Source organism: Salvelinus namaycush, chromosome 9 (assembly GCF_016432855.1).
Source record: "Salvelinus namaycush isolate Seneca chromosome 9, SaNama_1.0, whole genome shotgun sequence".
Lineage (NCBI taxonomy): Eukaryota > Metazoa > Chordata > Actinopteri > Salmoniformes > Salmonidae > Salvelinus > Salvelinus namaycush.
In genome coordinates, this window is record NC_052315.1 from 19855421 (window position 1) to 19882658 (window position 27238).

The window sequence follows — 27238 nt, forward strand, 5'->3', positions numbered from 1 at the left end:
CCTAGAGATGAACGTACTTTGGTGCGAAAGTGCAAATCAATCCCAGAACAACAGCAAAGGACCTTGTGAAGATGCTGGAGGAAACAAGTACAAAAGTATCTATATCCACAGTAAAATTGACATAACCTGAAAGGCCGCTCAGCAAGGAAGAAGCCACTGCTCCAAAACCACCATATAAAAGCCAGACTACGGTTTGCAACTGCACATGGGGACAAAGATCGTACTTTTTGTCCTCTGGTCTGATGAAACAAAAATAGAACTGTTTGGCCATAATGACCATCATTATGTTTGGAGGAAAATGGGGGAAGCTTGCAAGCCGAAGAACACCATCCCAACCTTCAGGGGTGGCAGCATCATGTTGTGGGGGTGCTTTGCTGCAGGAGGGACTGGTGCACTTCACAAAATAGATGGCATCATGAGGGAGGAAAATTATGTGGATATATTGAAGCAACATCTCAAGACATCAGTCAGGAAGTTAAAGCTTGGTCGCAAATGGGTCTTCGATATGGACAATGACCCCAAGCATACTTCCAAAGTTTTGGCAAAAAGGCTTAAGGACAACAAAGTCAAGGTATTGGAGTGGCCATCACAAAGCCCTGACCTCAATCCCATAGAACATTTGTGGGCAGAACTGAAGAAGTGTTTGCGAGCAAGGAGGCCTACAAACCTGACTCAGTTACACCAGCTCTGTCAGGAGCAATGGGCCAAAATTCACCCAACTTATTGTGGGAAGCTTGTGGAAGGCTCCCCGAAACGTTTGACCCAAGTCAAACAATTTAAAGGCAATGCTACCAAATACTAATTGAGTGTATGTAAACTTCTGACCCACTTGGAACGTGATGAAAGAAATCAAAGCTGAATAAATCATTCTCTCTGCTATTATTCTGACATCTCACATTCTTAAAATAAAGTGGTGATCGTAACTGACCTAAGACAGGGAATTTGTACAAGGATTAAATGTCAGGAATTGTGAAAAACTGTGTTTAAATGTATTTGGCTAAGGTGTATGTGAACTTCCGACTTCAACTGTATGGTACTGTATATACAGTATATACAGTACCATTCAACATTTTGGACACACCTACTAATTCAAGGGTTTTTCTTTGTTTTTGCTATTTTCTACATAGTAGAATAATAGTGAAGACATCAAGACTATGAAATAACACATATGGAATCATGTAGTAACCAAAAAAGTGTTAAACAATATTTTAGATTCTTCAAAGTAGTCACCCTTTGCCTTGATGACAGCTCTGCACGCTCTTGGCATTCTCTCAACCAGTTTCATGAGGTAGTCATCTGGAATGCATTTCAATTAACAAGTGTGCCTTGCTAAAAGTTCATTTGTGTAATTTCTTTAATTCTTAATGCATTTAAGCCAATCAGTTGTGTTGTGACAAGGTAGGGGTGGTATACAGAAGATAGCCCTATTTGCTAAAAGACTAAGTCCACATTATGGCAAGAACAGTGTAGTAGAGAATGTAGAAAATATAAAGAATATAGAAAAACCCATGAATGAGTAGGTGTGTCCACACTTTTGACTGTTACCATGTATAAAGAGGCATACTAAGACAAAATAAACGTCATGTTGTGTATAAATGATAACACATTAGTGCAGAAAATTAATACATTTATTAAAATGCTGCAAGTGAATGCTGTAATTTATCAATTTAATGCAAATCAGCTGTGTGATTTAAGGAAATAGACGCCTGGCTCAAATAGAAGCCTGTCTCTAATAAGCGTCTGTAGTGTTCAGTGATTTAAGCGAATAAACGGTCTGGCTATTCTTTGAAGTTTTGTGGTAGCTAAGTAGCCCATGCCTACCTGGCAGAATGATATCATGATTATTTGCATCAATCCAGTGGCCATCAATCCATCTCATGTGCTACAGAAACACTGCTAACCAACGATGCCTGCTAGGTGCCTGTACACTTGAATTAAAGGGTAACTATACAAAAAAATCTACAATTATTTTTCTATTAAAAATGTGTGACTTTGAGAGCAAAAATCTGCCAAAAATTTAACAAATCTGAAAACGGTGAATTTCTGACTCAGTTGACAGCCTCATTTATCTGTGTCAATAGAATGCCTACTATTAGACTACTTGCATTGTACAACATGAGTTGGCCTGACTGTGAAATACCAATATGGGATTTATCATTTTAGGTATTTCAGAATCTGTCACTGTTTCACATAGAATGTTTCACACAGGGCACCTTTCCTTTACCGGGTGGGCTGTTAGGGAAATGTTTGGCAAAATTCGAGTATACCCACTTTTCCAGGAACCACTACACCACTGCTCTTGGCCTTCATGGTAAATCTGCTGGGAGATCGCTCAAGTTTTAAGTCGAAGTTAGACGTCCATCCAGGTCCCAAGAACGTCTAGAATTGCCTTCAAAACCAGCCACTAGGGGCAACGGTGAGCTTTATTACCTTCAAGTAGGCTGGCAGCTTTTGCTAGGGTGCTGTGAACTGGGATAGTGAATGCATTCCCCTGCATCAGTCCACCATTACCATCATTTCACTTCTGTCTCAGTTTGGAGTTGTGGCAGTTTATTTTTTAGGGAAATTGTAAGATTAAAATGATGCCACTGACCTTCATTTTCTCCATTCTCTTTATTCCAAACTTCCAGTTATCAAAGGATGGTAAAACTCGTAGAGCTGGCAGTTGATAAAAGGCAACATCCTCCAAAGCCTTGGAATAGAGATAGTGAGGCGAGTGTATAACTGTATTTGTATTTACAGTGCGGCAAAAAAGTATTTAGTCAGCCACCAATTGTGCAAGTTCTCCCACTTAAAAAGATGAGAGAGGCCTGTAATTTTCATCATAGGTACACTTCAACTATGACAGACAAAATGAGCGGGAAAAAATCCAGAAAATCACATTGTAGGATTTTTAATGAATTTATTTGCAAATTATGGTTGAAAATAAGTATTTGGTCACCTACAAACAAGCAAGATTTCTGGCTCTCACAGACCTGTAACTTCTTCTTTAAGAGGCTCCTCTGTCCTCCACTCGTTACCTGTATTAATGGCACCTACTTTACTACCACATATCTACAACACAAAATCCATGTGTAAGTGTGTGTATAGTGCTATCAGGAATCAAGGCAAGACCCAGGTGCAGACTGTCGAGGTAACAATGTTTATTGTCGCAACAGGGGCAGGCAAAGACAGGTCAAGGCAGGCAGAGAGATCAGGCGGGCGGGTGCAAGGTCAGGACAAGCAAATCAAATCAAATTTTATTGGTCACATACACATGGTTAACAGATGTTAATACGAGTGTAGCGAAATGCTTGTGCTTCTAGTTCCGACCATGGGATAATATCTCACAAGTAAAAAATCAGGAGGATGAGGAAAGAGAGGCTGGGAAACGATAGGAGCTGACAGGAAACCGCTGGTTAGCTTGAACGAACAAGACGAACTGGCCACAAACAGGCAGAAAACACAGGTATACACAGGGATAATTGGGAAGAGGGGCGACACCTGGAGGGGGGTGGAGATAAGCACAAGGACAGGTGTAAAAGATCAGGGCGTGACAAGTGCGTATGTTATCGTGTGTGTGTATGCATGTGTCTGTACTAATGTTTGTGTTGCTTCACAGTCTCCGCTGTTCCATAAGGGGTATTTTTATCAGTTTTTAAAAAATCTAATTTTACTGCTTGCATGAGTTACTTGACGTGAAATAGAGTTCCATGAAGTCATGGCTCTATGTAGTACTGTGCGCCTCCTCCACTTTGAGCCAGGAGAGATTGACATGCATATTATTAATGTTAGCTCTCTGTGTAGAAGGGTCAGTGTCACATAGTCGATTTAGAGCCATCACTAATTATCTCAATGTGTCTTTAATGTTAGTGACATGCTGCAAATTTGTCAAGTTTAAGTGATACAGCTTTGGTCGTTCTTTACCTGTTGCAGTGGTTTCATAGCATTAGAAAAGTAGACACCCTTACATTGTCCTACCTACCTTGATATTGACTACTATGGAAGACGATTGTGAACTGAATACTGCTCTCTCCAGGCAAGCAATCTTTTTTAACACTTTTGAATAACTTTATAAGCAGTCATAAATATTAATAAGCATTTTAAACGTTCAAGCATGACAAATTACAAGCATCATAGAGATGACTAAATAATCTATAAACATTGATTTTGCTAAATGTTTTATAGGAAGGTACAAGGAGTGAGAATGACATGCTTCCATGGATGTTTATGCCATGACCGATTGCAATTAATTAAGAATGAATTAGATTATGATTATGAGGAAAACAAAATAATTAGATTAAATGTTTCGAGGGGGATTTCCATACATAGTTAATTAGAGAGAATGATATTAACAGCTACTTGTTCTTATAGGTATCCAGATATATATGTGTGTGTGTGTGTGTGTGTGCGTGCATGCGTGTGTGCGTGTATGCGTGTCCCTGCCACAAGGACTGGAGCCCTACATAGGGTCACAACTGTGTTTCTGACATTACCCTCTGTAACCTTCCCATTGTGTTACACTGTCACTTGTCCAATGTGCTTGTAATACAATGAAGGTGCTTTAACAGAGGAGAGCGCATTATAGGCTACATCTCCATGGCTTGTCAACCGCAAGCTCCCAGTAAGACTACTCTAGCAGAGAGTCAACAGACAGAGAGCCAATCTGTGAGCTCAGGGTCAGCATGAACATGTAACTCTATCGTGTATCAGGACTTAGAAATAGTGCAGGCAGAAATACAGGAAAGCACATTCATACCCCAAAGAAACTGACATCTCGCTGTACGGCACAAACGGGTCTAGACACAGGCCCGGGCCAACTACCGTTCTGTTTTAGCTCAACCTGCCCTCCGAGTTATTCACAACAACAAAACACGAAGAGAGGTAGAAGGGGAGGGGTAGAGATGAGAGAGAGACTAGAGAGGAAAAGGGATGACGGATAAAGGAAAGGTAGATCAAAGAGAGAGGAAATTGAGGTAGTAAGGAGAGAGTGAGAGAGACGACAGAGATATAGAAGAGAGGTAAAGAGAGGAGGGACCAGTACAGAGGTAACAGAGGTAGAGAATGGTAGAAAGGAGAGAAGGGTGGAGAGGATATAGAGGTATAAAGGAAAGATGGTTGGGGAGGACGGACTCTGTGTTGTCCTGAAGAGAGTAATGGTTTGATACCAGGCGATGGAAGCGGACAGGGTCACATCTCATCACATCAAACTGCCTATATGTCACTTACCTCCTCAGCAGTGGCAAAACAGGCGAGGTCATTGTTGCTTCCATCCTCCCATTCATCCATTCATATAAATCCTGCCTGTTGGGATGGGCTATTGACATGCATAGAAAACATCAGTACTCTAAATGATTAAAGAATGGAGCGTGCATGCATTACGTGTCTCATAATGCTTTTCTGAATTCCTGAATTCCTTTCTGAATTCCATGCATCTGTCTTATGTGATGCATGCTATATGTTGAAAGGATACATCCATGTTCAATACACATCTGTCAGTCTGAAAGAAACAAGGTGTCACGACTTCTGCCGAAGTCGTTGCCTCTCCTTGTTCGGGCGGTGTTCGGCGGTCGACGTCACCGGTCTTCTAGCCATCAGCGATCCATTTTTCATTTTCCATTGGTTTTGTCTTGTCTTCCCACACACCTGTTTTCAATCCCATCCATTACCTCTTGTGTATTTAACCCTCTGTTTCCCCTCATGTCTTTGTCAGAGATTGTGTCTTGTTAGTATTGTTTTTTTATGTGTATAGGTGCGCGACGGGTCTTCGTACCCATATTTGTTTAAGTTCGTTCTTATTAGTGTTATGGAGCATGTATTTGGACATTCATTAAAAGACTCCATTTTACACTCCGTTTGACTCTCCTGCGCCTGACTTCCCTGCCACCTATACACACGACTCTGACACAAGGATTGCGTCTGAAATGACACCCTATTCCCTAGATGCCATGATTATACGATGGGAGTGACCATGTTACTCGTGTAGCCTTGATTTATTTCCTGCTTGACAGCTGACTTGACAGGAACAGTCCATTTTAGCACATATTTCATATTGTTGATATAAAGTGGAAAGGAATATTTACAAGCAAGGTAGTCATATCAGTAAGCTTGTGAAAGATCCATAAAAGGGTTTTCATATTGTGTCACGCCCTGGCCATAGAGAGGCTTTTATTCTCTATTTTGGTTAGGCCAGGGTGTGACTAGGGTGAGCATTCTAGTTTGTTTATTTCTATGTTTTCTGTTTCTATGTTTTGGCCGGGTATGGTTCTCAATCAGGGACAGCTGTCTATCGTTGTCTCTGATTGGGAATCATACTTAGGCAGCATGTTTTTCCACCTTAGTTGTGGGTAGTTGTCTTCGTTAATGCATGTATAGCCTTACGGAGCTTCACATTCGTTTTTTGTTGTTTATTGTTTTGTTGGCGACATTTAAAAATAAATGAAAATGTACGCTCACCACGCTACACCTTGGTCCGGTCATTTCCAACCTGACGACGTTCGTGACACATTGAGCCACAGTATAAACAATCATCAGTACTATGACAATCCACTGTATGACTAACTTCGACAGTATGTTCAATGAAAAAGCTAAGCACATAATATACCTCCCCAGGCCCATACATAAAGAAGGCAACATGTTGGGGCAGAGAGGGAGAGGGACCAAAGCCCTTGAGGTGGGGAATGGCTGGATTGGCCCCTGAACTCCTAAGTGAGTCCGGTAGTGAGTCCTGAATCTGTATTGCAGCAATGAGTCACAGCTGAACCCAGTCAGAGAGTGAGAGAAAGAGAGAACAAGAGGGATAGAGAGACAGAGGCAGAGAGAGCGGGAGAGAGAGAGAGAGAGCTTATGCAACAGCCTCCTACTTCAGATAGGGCTAGCATCACTACACTATTATCAGTCCATGTGGCTTGTCAATTAGTCACTTTGAATCAATAGGACCACAACTTCCTGTTGGTTCATTCATGTGTAGATTCATTAACACTTCCCCCTTCATGATGTCATGGTGGGTGGGGCCAAATGGGTGGTATGAAAAACAATATGTTGATTTCAAACACAACATATTTCCCCATCGTTTGTGGCTGTTTCTGCATCTGTTTTTGTACAATTGTCACGATCGTCAAAGGGACTGAGAGAGGATCAAGGCGCAGCGCGTGGAAAGTACATCTTCTCTTTATTAGAAGAAGGAAAAAACCGAAACAAAAACAACAAACGTGAAGCTAAGCAAGAACTAAGTGCATACATGCAACATAGAACATCGACATAGACAATTCCCCACAAACAGCTAAAGCCTATGGTTGCCTTAAATATGGCTCCCAATCAGAGACAACAATAACCAGCTGTCTCTAATTGAGACCCAATTCAGGCAACCATAGACTTTCCTAGATACCTACACTCAACCATAGACACAGCTAGACTTCTATACTAAACATGAACCCAACTACTCTAATAAACCCCCTAAACTTTACAACCACCCTAGACACTACAAAAAACACATACATTCCCCATGTCACACCCTAACCTAACTAAAATAATAAAGAAAACAAAGAATACTAAGGCCAGGGCGTGACAACAATATTTTATTCACATGTTTTATAACTAAATGGAAAGGGCAAAGGTTGTCCGTGGTTAGAGGGGTGTTGTTCACTGTATTGCTCTAATACACAAGCTGCGTCACATGGTTAGGCTACCTTTTTCTTCTCTCACCACTAGCTTTGTTGTGTGACAGGAGTGTGCATTGTTTACTAAAACCCAATGATGCGCGAAACTGGGAGAAAACCCAATTTTCTGCTCTTATAAAACCTAGACAGCATTGTCAATGGATTAGCAAATACCGTTTATTCTTCTGTTCAGCAACAAAGACATTATACACTGACTATACAAAACATTGCCCTCAGAACAACCTCAATTCGTCGGGGCATGGACTCTACAAGGTGTCGAAAGAATTCCAAAGGGATCCTGGCCTATGTTGACTCCAATGCATCCCACAGTTGTGTCAAATTGGCTGGATGTCCTTTGGGAGGTGGACCCCAGCAGCGTTGCAGTTCTTGACACACTCAAACCAGTGCACCTGGCACCTACTACCACACCGCGGCACTTTCATCTTTTGTCTTGCCCATTCACCCTCTGAATGGCACACATACACAATCCATGTCTCAAATGTCTCAAGGCTTAAAAATCATTCTTTAACCTTTCTCCTCCCCTTCATCTACACTGACGGAAGTGGATTTAACAAGTGACATCATTAAGGGATCATAGCTTCACCTGGATTCACATGGTCAGTCTGTCATGGAAAGAGTAGGCGTTCTTAATGTTTTGTACACTTAGTGAACATTTAAGGGCATCATAAGACAATACTGGAGCTACAGTATATCTTTCAAAAAAGCAGGTGTAAAGTGTGTTTTAAGCGAGCACAATTGACACAATTTGATTGGCAGCTCCCTCAAAGAGAGAGAAGGAAACACTGAATTAAACTTAAATGGTGTAAATCATAAATATTCCATTTGAGCAGGGATCTTCTCTCTATGAATAAGCTTAGCCAGCTACCGCTTTACAAACATCAGTTCAGAATTGTAAGCTACCCCTGTGCATATACCCATTAATTCCATTTAAAATAGCGTACATCTAAGCCTCTTAGAATTGTATCCAAGTACAGAAATGCATGCTGCTCACATTAATAACTAACCCTGTCTTCCACTGAATACAGTCATCGTTCCATGTCCAATAATAGGACTACTGTAGGCAGCTAAACAGTTGTGGCAGGGTTATATTGGTTTGTGTTGACTGAGAGCATGCCTGTGTATGGATATACATTAAATATAGCAGGTACACTTCTCCACTGACAGAGTAGAGCATGAATAAATCTCTGTAGGTTTCCGGAGCTGTCACGTTTCCTCAACAACTTTATTTTTGTTCTCCCAACAGCTCTCTAGCATATATAGGTCAGGCGATGGCTGTGAACGTGTCCTCCCAGTCTTTCCTATATGTTTAATGTACACCATGAGGCATAGGAAACATACAGTACCACTGAAAGATGTTTAGCTCATGGTTTAGAGATATGCAATCTGTTTTTATGGTGAATTCTATTGTATGAGAATGCATATATCGACCACAATGCATTGAATACTAGTATTAATGTCCGTATGACATTGAAAGAATAGTTTGGTTAAAATGTACATTTGTCAAACATCGTCTTATGCAGTCTACAGATGCCGTTGAAAATTGACTTTAGGAAATGTTGGACTAGCTTATATATACATCTTTGTCCCCCAAACTTTAATTTGGGGAATAACTGTTCCTTTAATAAGCAGGTGCTGTAGAGCATATTCCACATTCTCCATTCATATAAACAGAATGCTGTTTACGTTTACCTCTTTATTCCCTCTTTCTGTCTCTCTCCCTCTATCCCTTTCCCTCTATCCCTCTATCACTCTCCCTCTATCCCTTTCCCTCTATCCCTCTATCACTCTCCCTCTGTCCCTTTCTCTCTATCCCTCTATCACTCTCCCTCTATCCCTTTCCCTCTATCCCTCTATCACTCTCCCTCTATCCCTTTGTCTCTCTCCCTCTCTCCCGCTATCGCTCTCTATCCTTCTCCCTCGATCCCTCTCCCTCGATCCCTCTCCCTCTATCCCTCTCCCTCTATCCCTCTCCCTCTATCCCTCTCCCTCTGTCTCTCATTCTGTAGTACAAACAAGTGGAGCAGTACATGTCTTTCCACAAACTGCCAGCTGACTTCCGACAGAAAATCCATGACTACTACGAGCACAGATACCAGGGCAAGATGTTTGATGAGGAGAGCATCCTGGAGGAGCTTAATGAACCACTGCGGGAGGTAAAACAACAAAACACACCATCAAAACTCTGACAATGTCTCACACTTAAAGAATGGAACAAAGGAACCAAAAATACATTGATTTCTCTGCAAAGCTTCATCGTTGTCTTTTGCAAATATGCCCCTTAACAACATTTCTGAAGTTCTGAGCCTCTTGTTTTACTAAGTCATTAAACCAAACAAATGAGTCCATACATTTTGTTTCCATTTCCCCACCTTTGCTATGTTAGATTTAGACCTAACAAAATTGCAATTCAGTAAAAGTCATGATATTTACCCTTAGGAAATTGTCAACTTCAACTGCCGTAAGCTGGTGGCGTCCATGCCCCTGTTTGCCAACACCGACCCCAACTTTGTGACGGCTATGTTGACTAAGCTCCGCTTCGAGGTCTTCCAGCCTGGAGACTACATCATCAGGGAGGGCACCATCGGCAAGAAGATGTACTTCACCCAACACGGTGTGACCAGTGTCCTGACCAAAGGAACCATGGGCATGAAGCTCTCAGATGGATCCTATTTTGGAGGTGTGGATGGTCAACAATATACAGTATTACTACTTTTCTAGGATTGAGTTCTCTACAACTTTCCTAAGATCTGCTGCTGCTGGAAAACCTGGGATCAATAGATTCTATTCTATAATGGTGCTAATAACACACATCTACTATAGAACAGAAGTTGCATACATTACAGTACATTCATGTAGACTTAATTCATGTTCTTTGCTCCGTATAAATCCAATGGTTTACATTAAAACTGTAGCAGACAAGGGAATGAAAAGGGAAAAAAAACACCCTGACATTTGAGTTTGACTTCTTCTCGCTAGTCTTCTCGCCACGCAGCCAGTTTTATCCCACTTCCCCATGCAGCCTGTCCTCCCCCCTGCCTGTTTGGGGACTCAGCGCTGTTGTTGATCCACAAAAAAAGCAATCATTTTCTTAGGGTCTGGGGACATTCTTCACACCCGGCTCCTCTTCAGATGAGTTTCCACTAATTACCACAGCCACAAAGGCGATATTGTAAAAATGTATGAACCGAAAATGAGCTTTAAAACCACTTAGCAGTGTGGTTAAGGTTAGGCTAACGTTAGGTTTAAAATCACATTTTAAGAAGATCAATTGTAGAAATAAGCAGGGTCCATGACTTTGTGGCTGTGGTAACTAGTGACGACCCTTTAGAAGAGCAGAGTTCACTTCAGTGGTGCTGTGGGTTGGGCTGTGAGGTGCCAGGAGCATGGGCGGGTGTTGAAGGAGTGTCCGAGATCCACAGCAGCACAAATGCCCATTAATAACAGCTAATTAGTCCACAGAACACTGATGACAGAGCCTTTTTCTACATAGCATGGGTTAGGAGGAGAATACTTGATCAGAATATCTGTTAGATTTGTGGTGGTGTTTGTGTTCGATTCATCTGCTATTGCTTATAATTCATATTATTGCTGGAGAAAATACTGTATTTTTGTCCTGTTGTAGTAGGAAGAGGGAATATGGAAAGAAGGTAGAAACAAGGAAATGGAGTGGCAGGTAGCCTAGTGGTTAGAGCGTTGGGCCAGTAACCGAAAGGTTGCTTGATTGAATCCCTGAGCTGACAAGGTAAAAATCTGTCGTTCTGCCCCTGAACAAGGCAGTTAACCCACTGTTCCTAGGCAGTCATTGTGAATAATAATTTGTTCTTAACTGACTTTTCTAGTAAAATAATGTAATAGTTGATCAAAGATGAGGGATTAAATGTGGGCATTAGGGAAGTATATGTCATCTCTACACGACATAGCCCATATTTGTTTTTAAAGGGTGTAGTAGGGTCAGAAAAGTCACATCCCAGCATTGAGTTCTGCTGCTTGCCTTTGCATCGCTCAGCACAGCTGAGAAAACGGAGTCTGATTAATCTTGTGAAGAACTCTAAATCCCCCACTCAATAGCGAAGAGACACATGGCTGCGCTGACACTCAAGGTCACACTTTAATACCCTCTGAATAAGGAGCCATTTTGAGAGTGGGGGAGCGGATTTGGGGTGGAGAAGGTCACTGTGGTTTAATGACGAGGTTATTATGTAAATGTATAACTCATGTATAGAACATCACTTTGTTGCTATTTAATGGTGTGTAGGCGTCTATCCCGCCGGTGGAAGCTGATATTGACTGCACTTGTTAATTCCTCTATTTCCATGGCCCCCAGGGGGTTTGCCTACCGCTGGAGAGACTGATATGTAGAGGGGAGCCAGTGCAGGGTTTCCACTTGTTACCAAAGCCACAAAGGCGATATCCTAAAAATGAGTAAAAACAAGTAAATTACATTCCAGTGGGGGGTTTTCTTCACTGAGAGCCAGAAGATACCTTTCACACGTGACAGGGGAGCGATTCGGGAAAGCCGGGGAGGCAGCGGAGTAAAATGAGCACATGGTTGCCAAGACAACAGTCACAAGCCAGAGAAGGAAGGGTAACACCTGAATGAAATTAACCTTGGCTCCACCACCTCTCCAGCCCTGCAGCTCCCTCCCTTCACTAAGCTGTCACAGTTGGGTCTTTGTTTTAACGGCCTATCTCCTCTCTGTATTTAACCTCTATAGCTATCTCCTCAGTAAATGACCCATTTCCACGTGTGATAAATTGATACTGTAGGATTGTGTGTACTTTGTATTTGAATCCTACTAGTGTAACTGTGTTTTTGCTGAGGTTAGAACAACAGGACTAAATGAGCGTGTCATGTCCAAGTGACTTTTGTCATGATCATGACATTCGAATGGCTCATGTTTCTGTAACGATCGCCGTAATGTGGAAGAGAGGAGGACCAAAGCGCAGCGTGGTAAGTGTTCATGTCTTTAATATAAATCCCAAAAACTGAACACAGGAACAAAAACAATAAACGATGATCAAACGAAACAGTACCGTGTGGCGACAAACACTGACACGTTACAGAAACACCCACCAAAAAAGGACCAAGCAGCGTGGTAACGGACAGCAGCAGCAGCAGCAGCGATCGGAGGACTCCTGGACCTGGGAGGAGATTCTGGACGGCAAGGGACCTTGGACTCAGGTTGGTGAATATCGCCGCCCCAAAGCTGAGCTGGAGGCAGTGAAAGCAGAGAGGCGGTGGTATGAGGAGGCTGCACGTAAGCGTGGCTGGAAGCCAGAGAGGCAGCCCCAAACATTTATTGGGGGAGGAGGCACACGGGGAGTGTGGCTAAGCCAGGTAGGAGACCTGAGCCAACTCCCCGTGCATACCTTGGAGAGAGAGGGACCGGGCAGGCACCGTGTTATGCCGTGAGGCGCACGGTGTCCCCAGTGAGCAGGCATAGCCCGGTGCGATACATAGCAGTGCCTCGTATCGGCCGGGCTAGAGTGGGCATCGAGCCAGGTGCCATGAAGCCGGCTCAACGCATCTGGTCTCCAGTGCGTCTCCTCGGGCCGGGGTACATGGCACGTATGGTGTCCCCGGTTCGCCAGCACAGCCCAGTGCGGCCTATTCCACCTCGCCGCACTGGCTTGGCTACAGGGAGCATTCAGCCAGGTAGGGTTAGACAGGTTCGGTGCTCAAGACCTGCAGTGCGCCTCCATGGTCCGGTCTGTCCGGTGCCACCTCCACGCACCAGCCCTCCGGTGGCAGCCCCCCGCACCAGGCTGTCTCTCTGTCTCCTCACTACAGGTGCTCCCGTCTGTCCAGCGCCACCTGAGTCTTCCATCTGTCCAGCGCCACCAGGGTCTCCCGTCTGTCCAGCGCCGCCTGAGCTGCCCGTCTGTCCAGCGCCGCCTGAGCTGCCCGTCTGTCCAGCGCCGCCTGAGCTGCCCGTCTGTCCAGCGCCGCCTGAGCTGCCCGTCTGTCCAGCGCCGCCTGAGCTGCCCGTCTGTCCAGCGCCGCCTGAGCCGCCCGTCTGTCCGGCGCCGCCTGAGCCGCCCGTCTGTCCGGCGCCGCCTGAGCCGTCCGTCTGTCCGGCGCCGCCTGAGCCGCCCGTCTGTCCAGCGCCGCCTGAGCCGCCCGTCTGTCCAGCGCCGCCTGAGCCGCCCGTCTGTCCAGCGCCGCCTGAGCCGCCCGTCTGTCCTGAGCCGTCAGAGCCGCCCGTCTGTCCTGAGCCGCTAGAGCCGCCCGCCAGTCAGGAGCCGCCAGAACCGCCCGCCAGTCAGGAGCCGCCAGAGCCGCCCGCCAGTCAGGAGCCGCAAGAGCCGCCCGCCAGTCAGGAGCCGCAAGAGCCGCCCGCCAGTCAGGAGCCGCCAGAGCCGCCCGCCAGTCAGGAGCCGCCAGAGCCGCCCGTCAGCCAGGAGCCGCCAGAGCCGTCAGTCAGCCAGGAGCCGCCAGAGCCGTCAGTCAGCCAGGAGCCGCCAGAGCCGACAGTCAGCCAGGAGCCGCCAGAGCCGTCAGTCAGCCAGGAGCCGCCAGAGCCGTCAGTCAGCCAGGAGCCGCCAGAGCCGTCAGTCAGCCAGGAGCCGCCAGAGCCGTCAGTCAGCCAGGAGCTGCCAGAGCTGCCTGTCACTTCGGCGATGCCGGAATCACCCTTCACTCCGGCACTGCCGGAGTCTCCCGCCTGTCCGGCGCTGCCGGAGTCGTCCTTCACTCCGGTGCTGCCAGAATCTCCCGTCCATTCGGGACCCATGGCTAGGGTCCCCAGTCAGAGGTCGGCGGCAAGGATCGCCGCTCGTAATAGGCCACGGGGGCGGTAGAGGCAGACAAAAACTATGGTGAAGTGGGGTCCACGTCCCGCGCCAGAGCCGCCACCGCGGACAGACGCCCACCCAGACCCTCCCCTATAGGTTCAGGTTTTGCGGCCGGAGTCCGCACCTTTTGGGGGGGGGGGGGGGGGGGGTACTGTCACGTTCTGACCTTTATTTCCTTTGTTTTGTCTTTATTTAGTATGGTCAGGGCGTGAGTTGGGGTGGGCAGTCTATGTGTGTTTTTCTATGTTGGGGTTTTGTGTTCGGCCTGGTATGATTCTCAATCAGAGGCAGCTGTCAATCGTTGTCCCTGATTGAGAATCATACTTAGTTAGCCTGGGTTTCACTTTTGGTTGGTGGGTGTTTGTTTCCGTGTCAGTGTTTGTCACCACACGGTACTGTTTCGTTTGATCACATCGTTTATTGTTTTTGTTCCTGTGTTCAGTTTTTGGATTTTTATTAAAGGCATGAACACTTACCACGCTGCACTTTGGTCCTCCTCTCTTTCTCCCGAAGACAAACGTTACAGTTTCTTTGACATGTTTCTGTAGCTGAGTTACAGTAATGATGCTCCCTCTGGCTGAGTAGTAATTGTGTCTGTCTCTGACACTTCTGTCTCTCTCTCCCTCCCTCAGAGATCTGTCTGTTGACCCGAGGCAGACGGACGGCCAGTGTGCGAGCGGACACGTACTGCCGTCTCTACTCCCTGTCTGTGGATAACTTTAATGAGGTGCTGGAGGAGTACCCCATGATGAGACGAGCCTTCGAGACTGTGGCCATCGACCGACTGGACCGGATAGGTGAGACCAGCCTACCACTGATCACGGATCAATAACAAAGCCGATACATGATTAGCTATGGGCATAGTTGAGGCATTTTGTGTCATTCATAGAATCAGCAGAACAAAAACGAACATATCTATCAATGAAACCTATTGTAACTATGCAACTAATAATTTATCTTTGATTTCCCTAGTTTTTTTATGTCATATTAACATGTCATATTTATAGCTATCTAAAGGATATGACTTTCGCAAGATATGATTATTATCTATGACTGAGTGTGCCATACTCCCCTGGGTTTACACTAAATGTGCTCTCAGGATGAGTGATGCTCATTTGTAAAAGTGATTTCTCAGTACACTGTCTAAACAGCTGTCTATGCTCTGGTGTGGGAAGGAGGAAGCTGTTTTCCCTCAGTTGCTGCTCTTACCGCCAGTGTTGCTACGCTGTCAGTCACTCAGCTATCATCGGAAAGCACCTGGTTAGTGAATTCCGTGCCCTGAGTGTAAACATATCATATATTTTTGCTAAACGGAGCAGGCAAGCCCCCTGTCTCGCCCAGGTCAATGTGATGATGACGTTATCCCTCGTTCACGTGACTTCACTTCATATGTTTACAAAAGGGGCCCTGCATCCCCCACCTGCCAGCGGTTTCCATGGCAGCTAGATTCCACATCACGTACGAGCTGTTCGTTTTACTCATTTGGAGGAGATTAAGGTGTCTTTGGTCATTGACAACAGGCTAACAGCTAACCTGAACAGAGCATAGGGGAACATAGGACTAGGAATATTCTGTTTAATTTGCCTGCTGTTTCCTGACTGCAGAAGTCTCTTGCATCAAAGGCTCAGTATTTCATGTGGCCTGACTAACAAGTATAGAAAGCTAATTAATTCCAAATCTAAACAGAAATTCAAAGGAGGATGACAATTATCTTTCAACCTAGGAGTTCTTTTGGAACACAGAGTCTTTCAACTGAAGCCCCAAAGAAATCCTGTTTATATATTTCATATCTGCCGTCTCACAGTTTGCATAATGTGTACTACAACGCTCTGGCTCCTTTAGATGTCTATGGAAGAGACAGCCCAGCAAACTGGGAACATTCCCAGAACATTAGCTAAGATACCCATTACTTTCTAGTTAGGGTTTTATCTAACATTAGTATGATAACATCCCAAAAACATTCAATTGATAACATTTTTTTTTTTATCCTTTGAATGTTCACATAACATTCACAAAAATGTTGTGCACAACATCTTTAACAACCACAACAGAACATTCCCCAAAAGTTCTCATTAGGTTTCCAGGTAATGTAATAACCCAATTTACCAGAAAAAAATGGTTCTGTGAAAGTTCCCAGAACATTCGTTAGGTTGTGGCAAATGTTAACATGATTAATTGTTAACATTGTTAATTGCGGCAAATGTTAACATAAAATTGTCCAGTCGTGCTGATGATTATACAATGTTTGTATAAAACATTTACCTGATGTTGCCAGAACATTCCCAGAACACATGTGGGGGCGTCACAAAAGATATGTTCTAAAACAGAAGAAACTGTCCAGTTGTGCGCATAATTATACAATGTAAATTGCCATTAAATCTGGAGAGAAACATAATGGAGATGTTTTCCAATCTGCTTAAGTTTTAAGGAGCTACAAACTTGTGTGCTGAGCAGAGAACTGGAAGGAGAGGCGGCCAAAGGAATAATTGGCTTTGGGGGTGACCAGTGAGATATACCTGCTGGAGCGCGTGCTACGGGTGGGTGCTGCTATGGTGACCAGTGAGCTGAGATAAGACGGGGCTTAACCTAGAGCGTACAGGTCGCAGTGGTGGGTAGTATATGGGGCTTTGGTGACAAAACGGATGGCACTGTGATAGACTGCATCCAATTTGTTGAGTAGAGTGTTGGAGGCTATTTTGTAAATGACATCGCCGAAGTCGAGGATCGGTAGAATGGTCAGTTTTACGAGGGTATGTTTGGCAGCATGAGTGAAGGATGCTTTGTTGCGAAATAGGAAGCTGATTCTAGATTTCATTTTGGATTGGAGATGTTTAATGTGAGTCTGGAAGGAGAGTTTACAGTCTAACCAGACACCTAGGTATTTGTAGTTGTCCACATATTCTAAGTGAGAACCGTCCAGAGTAGTGATGCTGGATGGGCGTGCAGGTGCGGGCAGCGATCGGTTGAAGAGCATGCATTTAGTTTTACTTGCATTTAAGAGCAGTTGGAGGCCACGGAAGGAGAGTTGTATGGCATTGAAGCTTGTCTGGAGGTTGGTTAACACAGTGTCCAAAGAATGGCCAGAGGTATAAAGAATGGTGTCGTCTGCGTAGAGGTTAATCAAAGAATCACCAGCAGCAAGAGCGACATCATTGATGTATACAGAGAAGAGAGTCGGCCTGAAAATTGAACCCTCTGGCACCCCCATAGAGTCTGCCAGAGGTCCGGACAACAGGCCCTCCGATTTGACACACTGAACTCTATCAGAGAAGTAGTTGGTGAACCAGGCGAGGCAATCATTTGAGGAACCAAGGCTGTTGAGTCTGCCAATAAGAATGTTGTGATTGACAGAGTTGAAAGCCTTAGCCAGGTTGATGAATACGGCTGCACAGTACTGTCTCTTATCGATGGCGGTTATGATATCGTTTAGGACCTTGAGCGTGCCTGAGGTGCATCCATGACCAGCTCTGAAACCAGATTGCATAGCGGAGAAGGTACGGTGGGATTCGAAATGGTCTGTGATCTGTTTGTTAACTTGGCTTTCGAAGACCTTAGAAAGGCAGCGTAGAATATATATAGGTCTGTAGCAGTTTGAAGAGGGGGATGACCGCGGCAGCTTTCCAATCTATGGGAATCTCAGACGATACGAAAGAGAGGTTAAACAGGCTAGTAATAGGGGTTGCAGCAATTTCGGCAGATCATTTTAGAAAGAGAGGGTCCAGATTGTCTAGCCCTGCTGATTTGTAGGGGTCCAGCTCTTTCAGAACATCAGCTATCTGGATTTGGGTGTAGGAGAAGTGGGGGAGGTTTGGGCAAGTTTGCTGTGAGGGGTGGAGGGCTGTTGATTGGGGTAGGGTTAGCCAGGTGGAAAGCATGGCCAGCCGTAGAAAAATGCTTATTGAAATACTCAATTATAGTGGATTTATCAGTGATGACAGTGTTTCCTAGCCTAAGTCCAGTGGGCAGCTGGGAAGAGGTGCTCTTATTCTCCATGGATTTTTCAGTGTCCCGGAACTTTTTGGAGTTTGTGCTACAGGATGCAAATTTCTGCTTGAAAAAGCTAGCCTTAGCTTTCCTAACTGCCTGTGTATATTTGTTCCTAACTTCCCTGAAAAGTTGCATATCATGGGGGCTGTTCGATGCTAATGCAGAACGCCACAGGATGTTTTTGTGCTGGTCAAGGGCAGTCAGGTCTGGAGAGAACCAAGGGCTATGAGAGACTTGTTTCTGGAAAGATGGATTTTTAAAAGTATAAGTTCGAATTGTTTGGGTACAGACCTGGATAGTATGACAGAACTCTGCAGGCTATCTCTGCAGTAGATTGCAACACCGCCTCCTTTGGCAATTCTATCTTGTTGGAAAATGTTATATTTAGGGATGGAAATTTCAGGGTTTTTGGTGGACTTCCTAAGCCAGGATTCAGACACGGCTAGGACATCCGGGTTGGCAGAGTGTGCTAAAGCAGTGAATAAAACACACTTAGGGAGGAGGCTTCTAATGTTAACATGAATGAAAACAAGGCTTTTACGGTTACAGAAGTCATCATACTCATTCCAGAGTTTTTCTTTATTTTGACTATTTTCTACATTGTAGAATAATAGTGAAGACATCAAAACTATGAAATTACACATATGGAATCATGAAGTAACCAAAAAACTGTTAAACAAATCAAAATATATTTTATATTTGAAATTCTTCAAATTAGCAACCCTTTGCCTTGATGACAGCTTTGCATACTCTTGGCATTCTCTCAACCAGCTTCATGAGGAAGCTGGAATGCATTTCAATTAACAGGTGTGTCTAGTTGAAAATGAATTTGTGGAATTTCTTTCCTTCTTAACCTGTTTGGGCTGCAAGCCCGACACCGCCCACAATATGACAACATCCAGCTCAAAGTGCAGGGCGCGAAATTCAAAAGCTAGTTTTTAAAAATATTTAACTTTCACACATTAACAAGTCCAAGACACCAGATGAAAGATAAACTTCTTGTGAATCAAACCAACATGTCCGATTTTTTTAATGTTTTACAGGGAAGACAAAATATGTAAATCTATTAGCTAACCACGTTAGCAAATGACACCACTTTTCTAACTCCATCAGTTTCTTACTCCATCAGGTGCTATCACAAATTCGACCAAATAAAGATATAAATAGCCACTAACCAAGAAACAAATTCATCAGATGACAGTCTGATAACATATTTATTGTATAGCATATTTTTTTTCGAAAAATGTGCATATTTCAGGTATAAATCATATTTTACATTTCAGCTACAAATCAGAAAGTGCACCGAAAGCAGCCATAATATTTACAGACACCAACAGACACCAACGTCAAATAGCTTATTACTCATCATAAAACATTTCCGAAAAATATATAGTTTGCAGCAATTGAAAGATAGGCAACTTGTGATTCCAAACAATATTTCCGATTTATTAAATGTTTTACAGCGAAAACAAAATGTATCGCTATATTAGCGTAGCCACAATAGAGAGACACATTTGGGCGCCCACGACCCGTTCACATGCACGACAGATATATGAAATAACATCATAAAATGAGTCTTACTTTGGCTGATCTTTCATCAGAATGTTGAAACAGGCGTCCTCTGTCCAGATGAGTCGTTGTTTCGTTTCAGAATGAGAAATATCCCTGTTCATTTACCATTTCCAGTAGCCGTGGCCCAACGTAAACACAGTCATACGACGGAACACGGCAAAACTCCCGAATAAAGTTTCAATAATCTGATTAAACTATATTGAAAAAACATACATTACGATGATATGGTCACATATATCCCAAAAAATTCGAGCCGGAGACGTTAGCCGTTCGTTAGGAAGGCAAAACAGAAGTCCATCCCACTTCCTTCAGAATACCGGAAGTGGGCGCTCAGGTCAAAGAAATAGGTTTTTTTCCACCACAGACCAAGAGGAGCAAAAAAAATTCTTCTCTGACATCCTCTTTACACCAATAGGAAGGCGTATAGACTGTCAGCAGACTCCTAGGTGTTAAGACCATGTATAGGCATCAGATTGAAAAGAGCATAGATTTCTGACATTTCACTTCCTGGTCAGGAAAAGTGCTGCAGAAGGACTTGTGTTTCACTCAGAGAAATAATTCCAACTGTTTTAGAAACTAGAAAGTGTTTTCTATCCAAAAAGAATAATAATATTCATATTGTACGAGCAAGATTTGAGTAGGAGGCCGTTTGAAATGGGCACGATTTCACTGGCTACTCAACACTTTGCCTTGCAGCCATAAGAAGTTAATGCATTTGAGCCAATCAGTTGTGTTGTGACATGGTAGGGGTGGTATACAGAAGACAGCCCTATTTGGTTAAAGACCAAGACCATATTATGGCAGGAACAGCTCAAATAAGCAAAGAGAAACGACAGTCAATGTGGAACATTTCGAGAACTTTCTTCAATAAGTTTCTTCAAGTGCAGTTGCAAAAACCATCAAACGCTATGATAAAACTGGCTCTCATGAGGACCGCCACAGGAAAGAAAGACCCAGAGTTACCTCTGTTGCAGAGGAAAGGTTCATTAGAGTTAACTGCTCCTCAGATTGCAGCCCAAATAAATGCTTCAGATCAAGTAACAGACACATCTCAACATCAACTGTTCAGAGGAGACTGTGAATCAGGCCTTCATGATTGAATTGCTGCAAATAAACCACTATTAAAGGACACCAATAAGAAGAAGAGACTTGCTTGGGCCAAGAAACACGAGCAATGGACATTAGACCGGTGGAAATCTGTCCTTTGGTCTGATGAGTCCAAATTTGAGGTTTTTGGTTCCAACCTCTGTGTCTTTGTGAGACTCAGAGTAGGTGAAAGGATGATCTCTGCATGTATGGTTCCCACCGTTAAGCATGGAGGAGGAGGTGTGATGGTGTAGGGGTGCTTTGCTGGTGACACTGTCAGTGATTTATTTATAATTCAAGGTACACTTAACCAGCATAGCTCCCACAGCATTCTGCATCGATACACCATCCCATCTGGTTTACGCTTAGTGGGACTATCATTTGTTTTTCAACAGGACAATGACCCAAAACACACTTCCAGGTTGTGTAAGGGCTATTAGACCAAGGAGAGTGATAGAGTGCTGCATCAGATGACCTGGCCACCACAATCACCCAACCTCAACCCAATTGAGACGGTTTGGAATGAGTTGAACCGCAGAGTGAAGGAAAAGAAGCCAACAAATGCTCAGCATATGTGGGAACTCCTTCAAGACTGTTGGAAAAGCATTCCTCATGAAGCTTGTTGAGAAAATGCCAAGAGTGTGCAAAGCTTTCATCAAGGCAAAGAGTGGCTACTTTGAAGAATCTCAAATCTAAAATATATTTTCATTTGTTTAACACTTTTTGATTACTACATGTTTCCATGTAGTTTTGATTTCTTCACTATTATTCTACAATGTAGAAAAAAGTAAAATAAAGAAAAACCCTTGAATGAGTAGGTGTGTCCAAACTTTTGACTGGTACTGTATGCAACATCCCAAACTCCCATAACTTAATTAAATGTTCTGGAAACCTTTAAAGAACTCAGAAAGGCTGTTCTGTCAACATTCCTGTAAAATTAAAGGAAGGTTTTGTGCACCCTGATACAAACACTATCTGAATGTCAGCACAACTGGACAGTTTTTGTGTTTTGGCAACCTATCTCTTGTCATATCCCTACAATGTTCCTACAACTTAAAGAAACATTCTGAGGACCTTTAAATTGGAACTGACAGCATTTTAGCAACATGAAATCTTATGTGAAGGCCGAATTACAGAGGAGGAGTTTCTTTATGCAATTAAAGCCTTTAAGTCCGGGAAAACTCCAGGGCTGGATGGCATACGGCCCAAACCTTTTTTGATATACTTAGAGGACCATTATTAGCACGTTTTAATTAACCACTCCTATATAAACGGTAGATTTTTGGACACGCAACAAGTAGGTCTGATTTTATTATTACTGAAACAGGATTCAAGTGGTATATATAAAGATCCAGTACATTTAAAAAATGGAGGCCTTTTAGACTTCAGTGTTGAGATGCAAAAATTCTAGCTAAATGCTTGGCGCATAAAATTAAAAAGGTTTTGTCGGATATTATTCATCCTAATCAGACAGTTTTTTTTTTTACATGGACGATACATTGGAGATAAAATAAGATAAGTACTGGAAACAATAGAATACTATGAAATATCAGGGAAACCAGGCCTGGTTTTCATAGCTGACTTTGAAAAGGCTTTTGATAAAGTACGACTGGAGTTTATATATAAATGCCTGGAATATTTCAATTTTGTAGAATCTCTTATAAAATGGGTTAAAGTTATGTAACCCTAGGTGTAAAATAGTAAATAATGGCTACATCTCAGAAGGTTTTCAACTGTCAAGAGGAGTAAAATAAGGTTGTCCAGTATTTATTATTGCCATCAAAATGTTAGCTGTTAAAATTAGATCCAACAATTATATTAAGGGATTAGAAATCCATGGCTTAAAAACAAAGGTGTCATTATACGCTGATGATTCATGTTTTCTTTTATAACCACAATTAGAATCCCTCCACAGCCTCATAGAGGATATAGATACTTGTTCTAACCTCTCTGGATTAAAACCAAATTAGTGTTCTATATTACGTATTGGATCACAAAAAAATCTAACTTTTATATTACCATGTAGTTTACCAATAAAATGGTCTGACGGGGATGTGGACATACTTGGTATAGAGATCCACAAAGAAAGAAATTCTCACTCCAATACATATTAATAGAAAGTTACCAAAAATAGATAAGATCTTGCTACCATGGAAAGGAAAATACCTGTCTATTTGTGGAAAAATCACCCAGATTAACTCTTTAAACATATCACAGTTCACCTAATTGGTTATGGTTTTGCCTACCCCTCATGACCTGCTTTTTAAATTATATGAACAAAAAATAATCAATTTTATTTGGAATGGCAAGCCAGACAAAATTAAAAGGGCATATTTATATAACGAATGTGAATTCGGAGGGCAGAAATTATTAAATATTAAACCATTAGACCTCTCACTAAAGGCATCAGTCATACAAAAGTTATACTTAAATCCGAAATGGTTCTCTAGTAAATTAGTAAGAATGTCTCACCCCATGTCCAAGAATGGCGTTTTTCCATTTATTCAGATTACAACTGCTCACTTTCGGTTATTTGAAAACGAAATCATCTCCAAAATATTGTTATTTTTAAACAAAGTTGGTTGCAATTCCAGTTTAATCCACCTTAAAAGACAGAACAAATAATGCAACAAATATTGTGGTTAAACTCAAATATACTAATTGATAAAAAAACATTTTTTTGATAACATTTAAAAAAAGGTATACTCTTTGTAAATGGTATAATAAATAGGACTGGTGGAGTTGTCACACATGCAGCTAACACAGACATATGAACATGTCTGCTCTACCCACAATTACAACCAGCTAATTGCAGCATTACCACAAAAATGAAAGAGACAAGTGAAAGGGGGAAAAAGTAAGGAACTTGTCTGTCGGCCCTGCATTACAGACCAAAAATTCTCACAAAAATTGTGAAAAATAAAAATATATACCAGTTTTTTAAGGACCAAAACATTTACAGTTGTGCCATATAAATTGCAAAATAGTTGGGAAGAGATTTTTGATGTACCCATTCCATGGCACATGGTTTATGAATTGACAGGCAAAACGATGCCGGATTCAAAACATAGAATTTTTAAATATAAATTATACAAAATTCTTGCAACCAATAGAATGTTATATATATATGGGGGATACAATCTTCCCAGCTCTGCAGATTTGGCTTATTTTGGTACTGTCCATTTGTAGCTTGTTTTTGGTCACAGGTCCAGGAATGGCTGAAGAATTCCAACATTTACCTAGAACTAACGCTGCAGATAGCAATACTGGGGGATTTGAAAAGTCATAGACAATTGATCAATAATATAATAATTATTTTAGTAAAAATCTGTAGGAGCTATGAGAATAGAAAGGTTCAGTACTTTTGTGAAGCATCACAGAAGATTTGAAAAATATATGGCAAAAATAATTCCAAAATGGATGGTGTTAAGAAATAGTTGGGAGGGGTTGAATGGAGCTGAAGGGTGGGACTAATAACAACAAGATATCAAATGTAAAACATACGGGGTCTGTAAAATGTATATAGGTTCAGAAATGTTGTGAAATAGCACAGTTACAAATAGAAATCAAACTGGATGGACATCAGAAATAGAGGAAGGCCAGGACTAAAAACAAACAAAATATAACTATTGTAAAATAGATTGTGTCTGTATGTAAAATGTGTATAGTATGTATAAACGGAAGGTAGAAGCCTAAGTGTTATTGTTTATTAGTTTACTCCAATTAGGGGAGGGGTGGTAGGGTTTGTTGGGAATAATAAGGGTATATTCTAAAAAAAAAGTGTGTATGTATGTACATATGTATGTGGTTGAAAACAAGTTTTAATGACTCCAACCTAAATGTATGTAAACTTCTGATATATATATATATACAGTTGAAATCAGAAGTTTATATACACTTAGGTTGGAGTCATTAAGTGGTGATCGTAAATTCACCCAACTTATTATGGGAAGATTGTGGAAGGCTTCCCGAAACATTTGACCCAAGTTAAACAATTTAAAGGCAATGCTACCAAATACTAATTGAGTGTATGTTAACTTCTGACCCACTGGGAAAGTGATGAAAGAAATAAAATCTGATATAAATCATTCTCTCTACTATTATTCCAACATTTCACATTTTAAAAATAAAGTGGTGATCGTAACTGACCTAAAACAGGGAATTTTTACTAGGATTAAATGTCAGGAATTGTGAAAAACTGTGTTGAATGTATTTGGCTAAGGTGTATGTAAACTTCTGACTTCAACTGTATATAGGTATGCGTATGTATGCATGTATATGGATATATAAATATATGGGTGATTGGAAATGATGCAGACAATTACATTGATGGAAGCAACAATCTATCGGCAACATTAAAGCTGATCCAGCCCTTAATAAAACCCAACATAAAATCTTATACAAATCTGTTCATATACACCCTAAAGAAGAATATTACACTTTTTTTTTTTTTACATTTTCTGACAAGCGAGTACTTAGATATGTTAATTTTCACATTTTCACATCGTTTTTTGAATGTTTGGGAATTACAGAGACCTCTGTGAAAATTATATAGTAATATAGAGTGGGAAATCGGGCGTGCTTTTGGACAATTAATAGGACACTGTAGTATATAAAACCTAATAAAAATATCTGTCTTGTTCAGGACCAAAGTCTACGCAGACCGGTGCACCATAGCCAACCAGAGCTACAGTAGGCCTTTATGCAAACAAGCCATTTGCCACATAGGCCTGTCATCATTCACTTTGAACTGGACTGTGTGTTTACAGGCATGACTTTAGATCACTAGAACACATTCGCCAAAAGCCACCTGAATGGATTTCTACAAATATGTTAATACCACAGGAGTCCTCTTACATTTGTGAACTTTACAGTAATCAAACAACTATGAATGTTGTCCTCTTAGGTCTCTCTTTATGTTGTGCCGTGTTGTCCAAAATATCGAGTCATTGAAACTGAAACAGTGCATGCCGAATGGAGGCAGCAAACAATGTACCAGGCCAGCTGTGATTTACAACCTGATAGTAATATTTATTGGACTACCAACAAATGTATTGGTGAATTATATTAATCATGCATTGAACTGCATCCATCTATTCTGTCAACAAAGCCTTAGTGTACATCATCAAATGTTGAGTCAAACATGATTTATTTTTAAAACATAAAGTTGGTTTTGTAGCATAAACTGGGAATTTTACATTTTTGACTGACATTATAATTGTCTGTACTGTAAACGTTATCAGTTCCACTTTAAAGAACAGATTAAATATGTACTAGGAACATTCTTGCATCATCAGTTGAATGTTTTTTGGACCCTAAAATAAAGATTGCAGAATCATCCGCACAACTGGACAGTTTTTGTGTTTTGTGTACTGTACTGTACTGTACTGTACTGTACTGTGCAAAAAGTTTTAGGCAGGTGGGAATTTTTTTTGTAAAATAAGAATGCTTTCAAAACTAGACATGTTAATAAATTATATTTATCAATTAACTAAATGCAAAGTGAGTGAACAGAAGAAAAATCTAAATCAAATCCATATTTGGTGTGACTACCCTTTGCCTTCAACACAGCATCAATTCTTCTAGGTACACTTGTATTTGTATTTATTATGGATCCCCATTAGTTGCCGAAGCAGTAGCTACTCTTCCTGGGGTCCAGCAAAATTAAGGCTGTTTATACAATTTTAAAAACATTACAATACAATCACAGATTTCACAACACACTGTGTGACTTCAGGCTCCTACTCCACCACTACCACATATCTACAGTACTAAATCCATATGTATGTATAGTGCATATGTTATCGTGTGTGTGTGCGTGCGTGCGCGTGCGCGTGTGTGTGTGTGTGCGTGTGTGTGCGTGTGTCTGTGCCAATGTTTGTGTTGTTTCACAGTCCCCGCTGTTCCATAAGGTGTTTTTTTATCTGTTTTTTTAAATCTTATATTATTGCTTGCGTCAGTTACTTGATGTGGAATAGAGTTCCATGTAGTCATGGCTCTATGTAGTACTGTGTGCCTCTCATAGTCTGTTCTGGACTTGGGGACTGTGAAGTGACCTCTTGTGCCATGTCTTGTGGGGTATGCATGGGTGTCCGAGCTGTGTGCCAGGAGTTTAAACAGACAGCTCAGTGCATTCAACC

The 27238-nt window shown here is 42.1% G+C and overlaps 1 protein-coding gene across 1 annotated transcript in view; it reads left to right on the forward strand.

Moving 5' to 3' along the window:
- LOC120053186 (potassium/sodium hyperpolarization-activated cyclic nucleotide-gated channel 2-like) overlaps positions 1 to 27238 on the forward strand; it is a 132149-nt gene that overhangs the window by 96895 nt on the left and 8016 nt on the right. The window contains exons 5-7 of the mRNA XM_039000349.1: positions 9665 to 9811; positions 10095 to 10335; positions 15086 to 15250. Coding sequence (XP_038856277.1) covers positions 9665 to 9811; positions 10095 to 10335; positions 15086 to 15250 — 553 coding nt within the window. The remainder of the gene's footprint in view (positions 1 to 9664; positions 9812 to 10094; positions 10336 to 15085; positions 15251 to 27238) is intronic.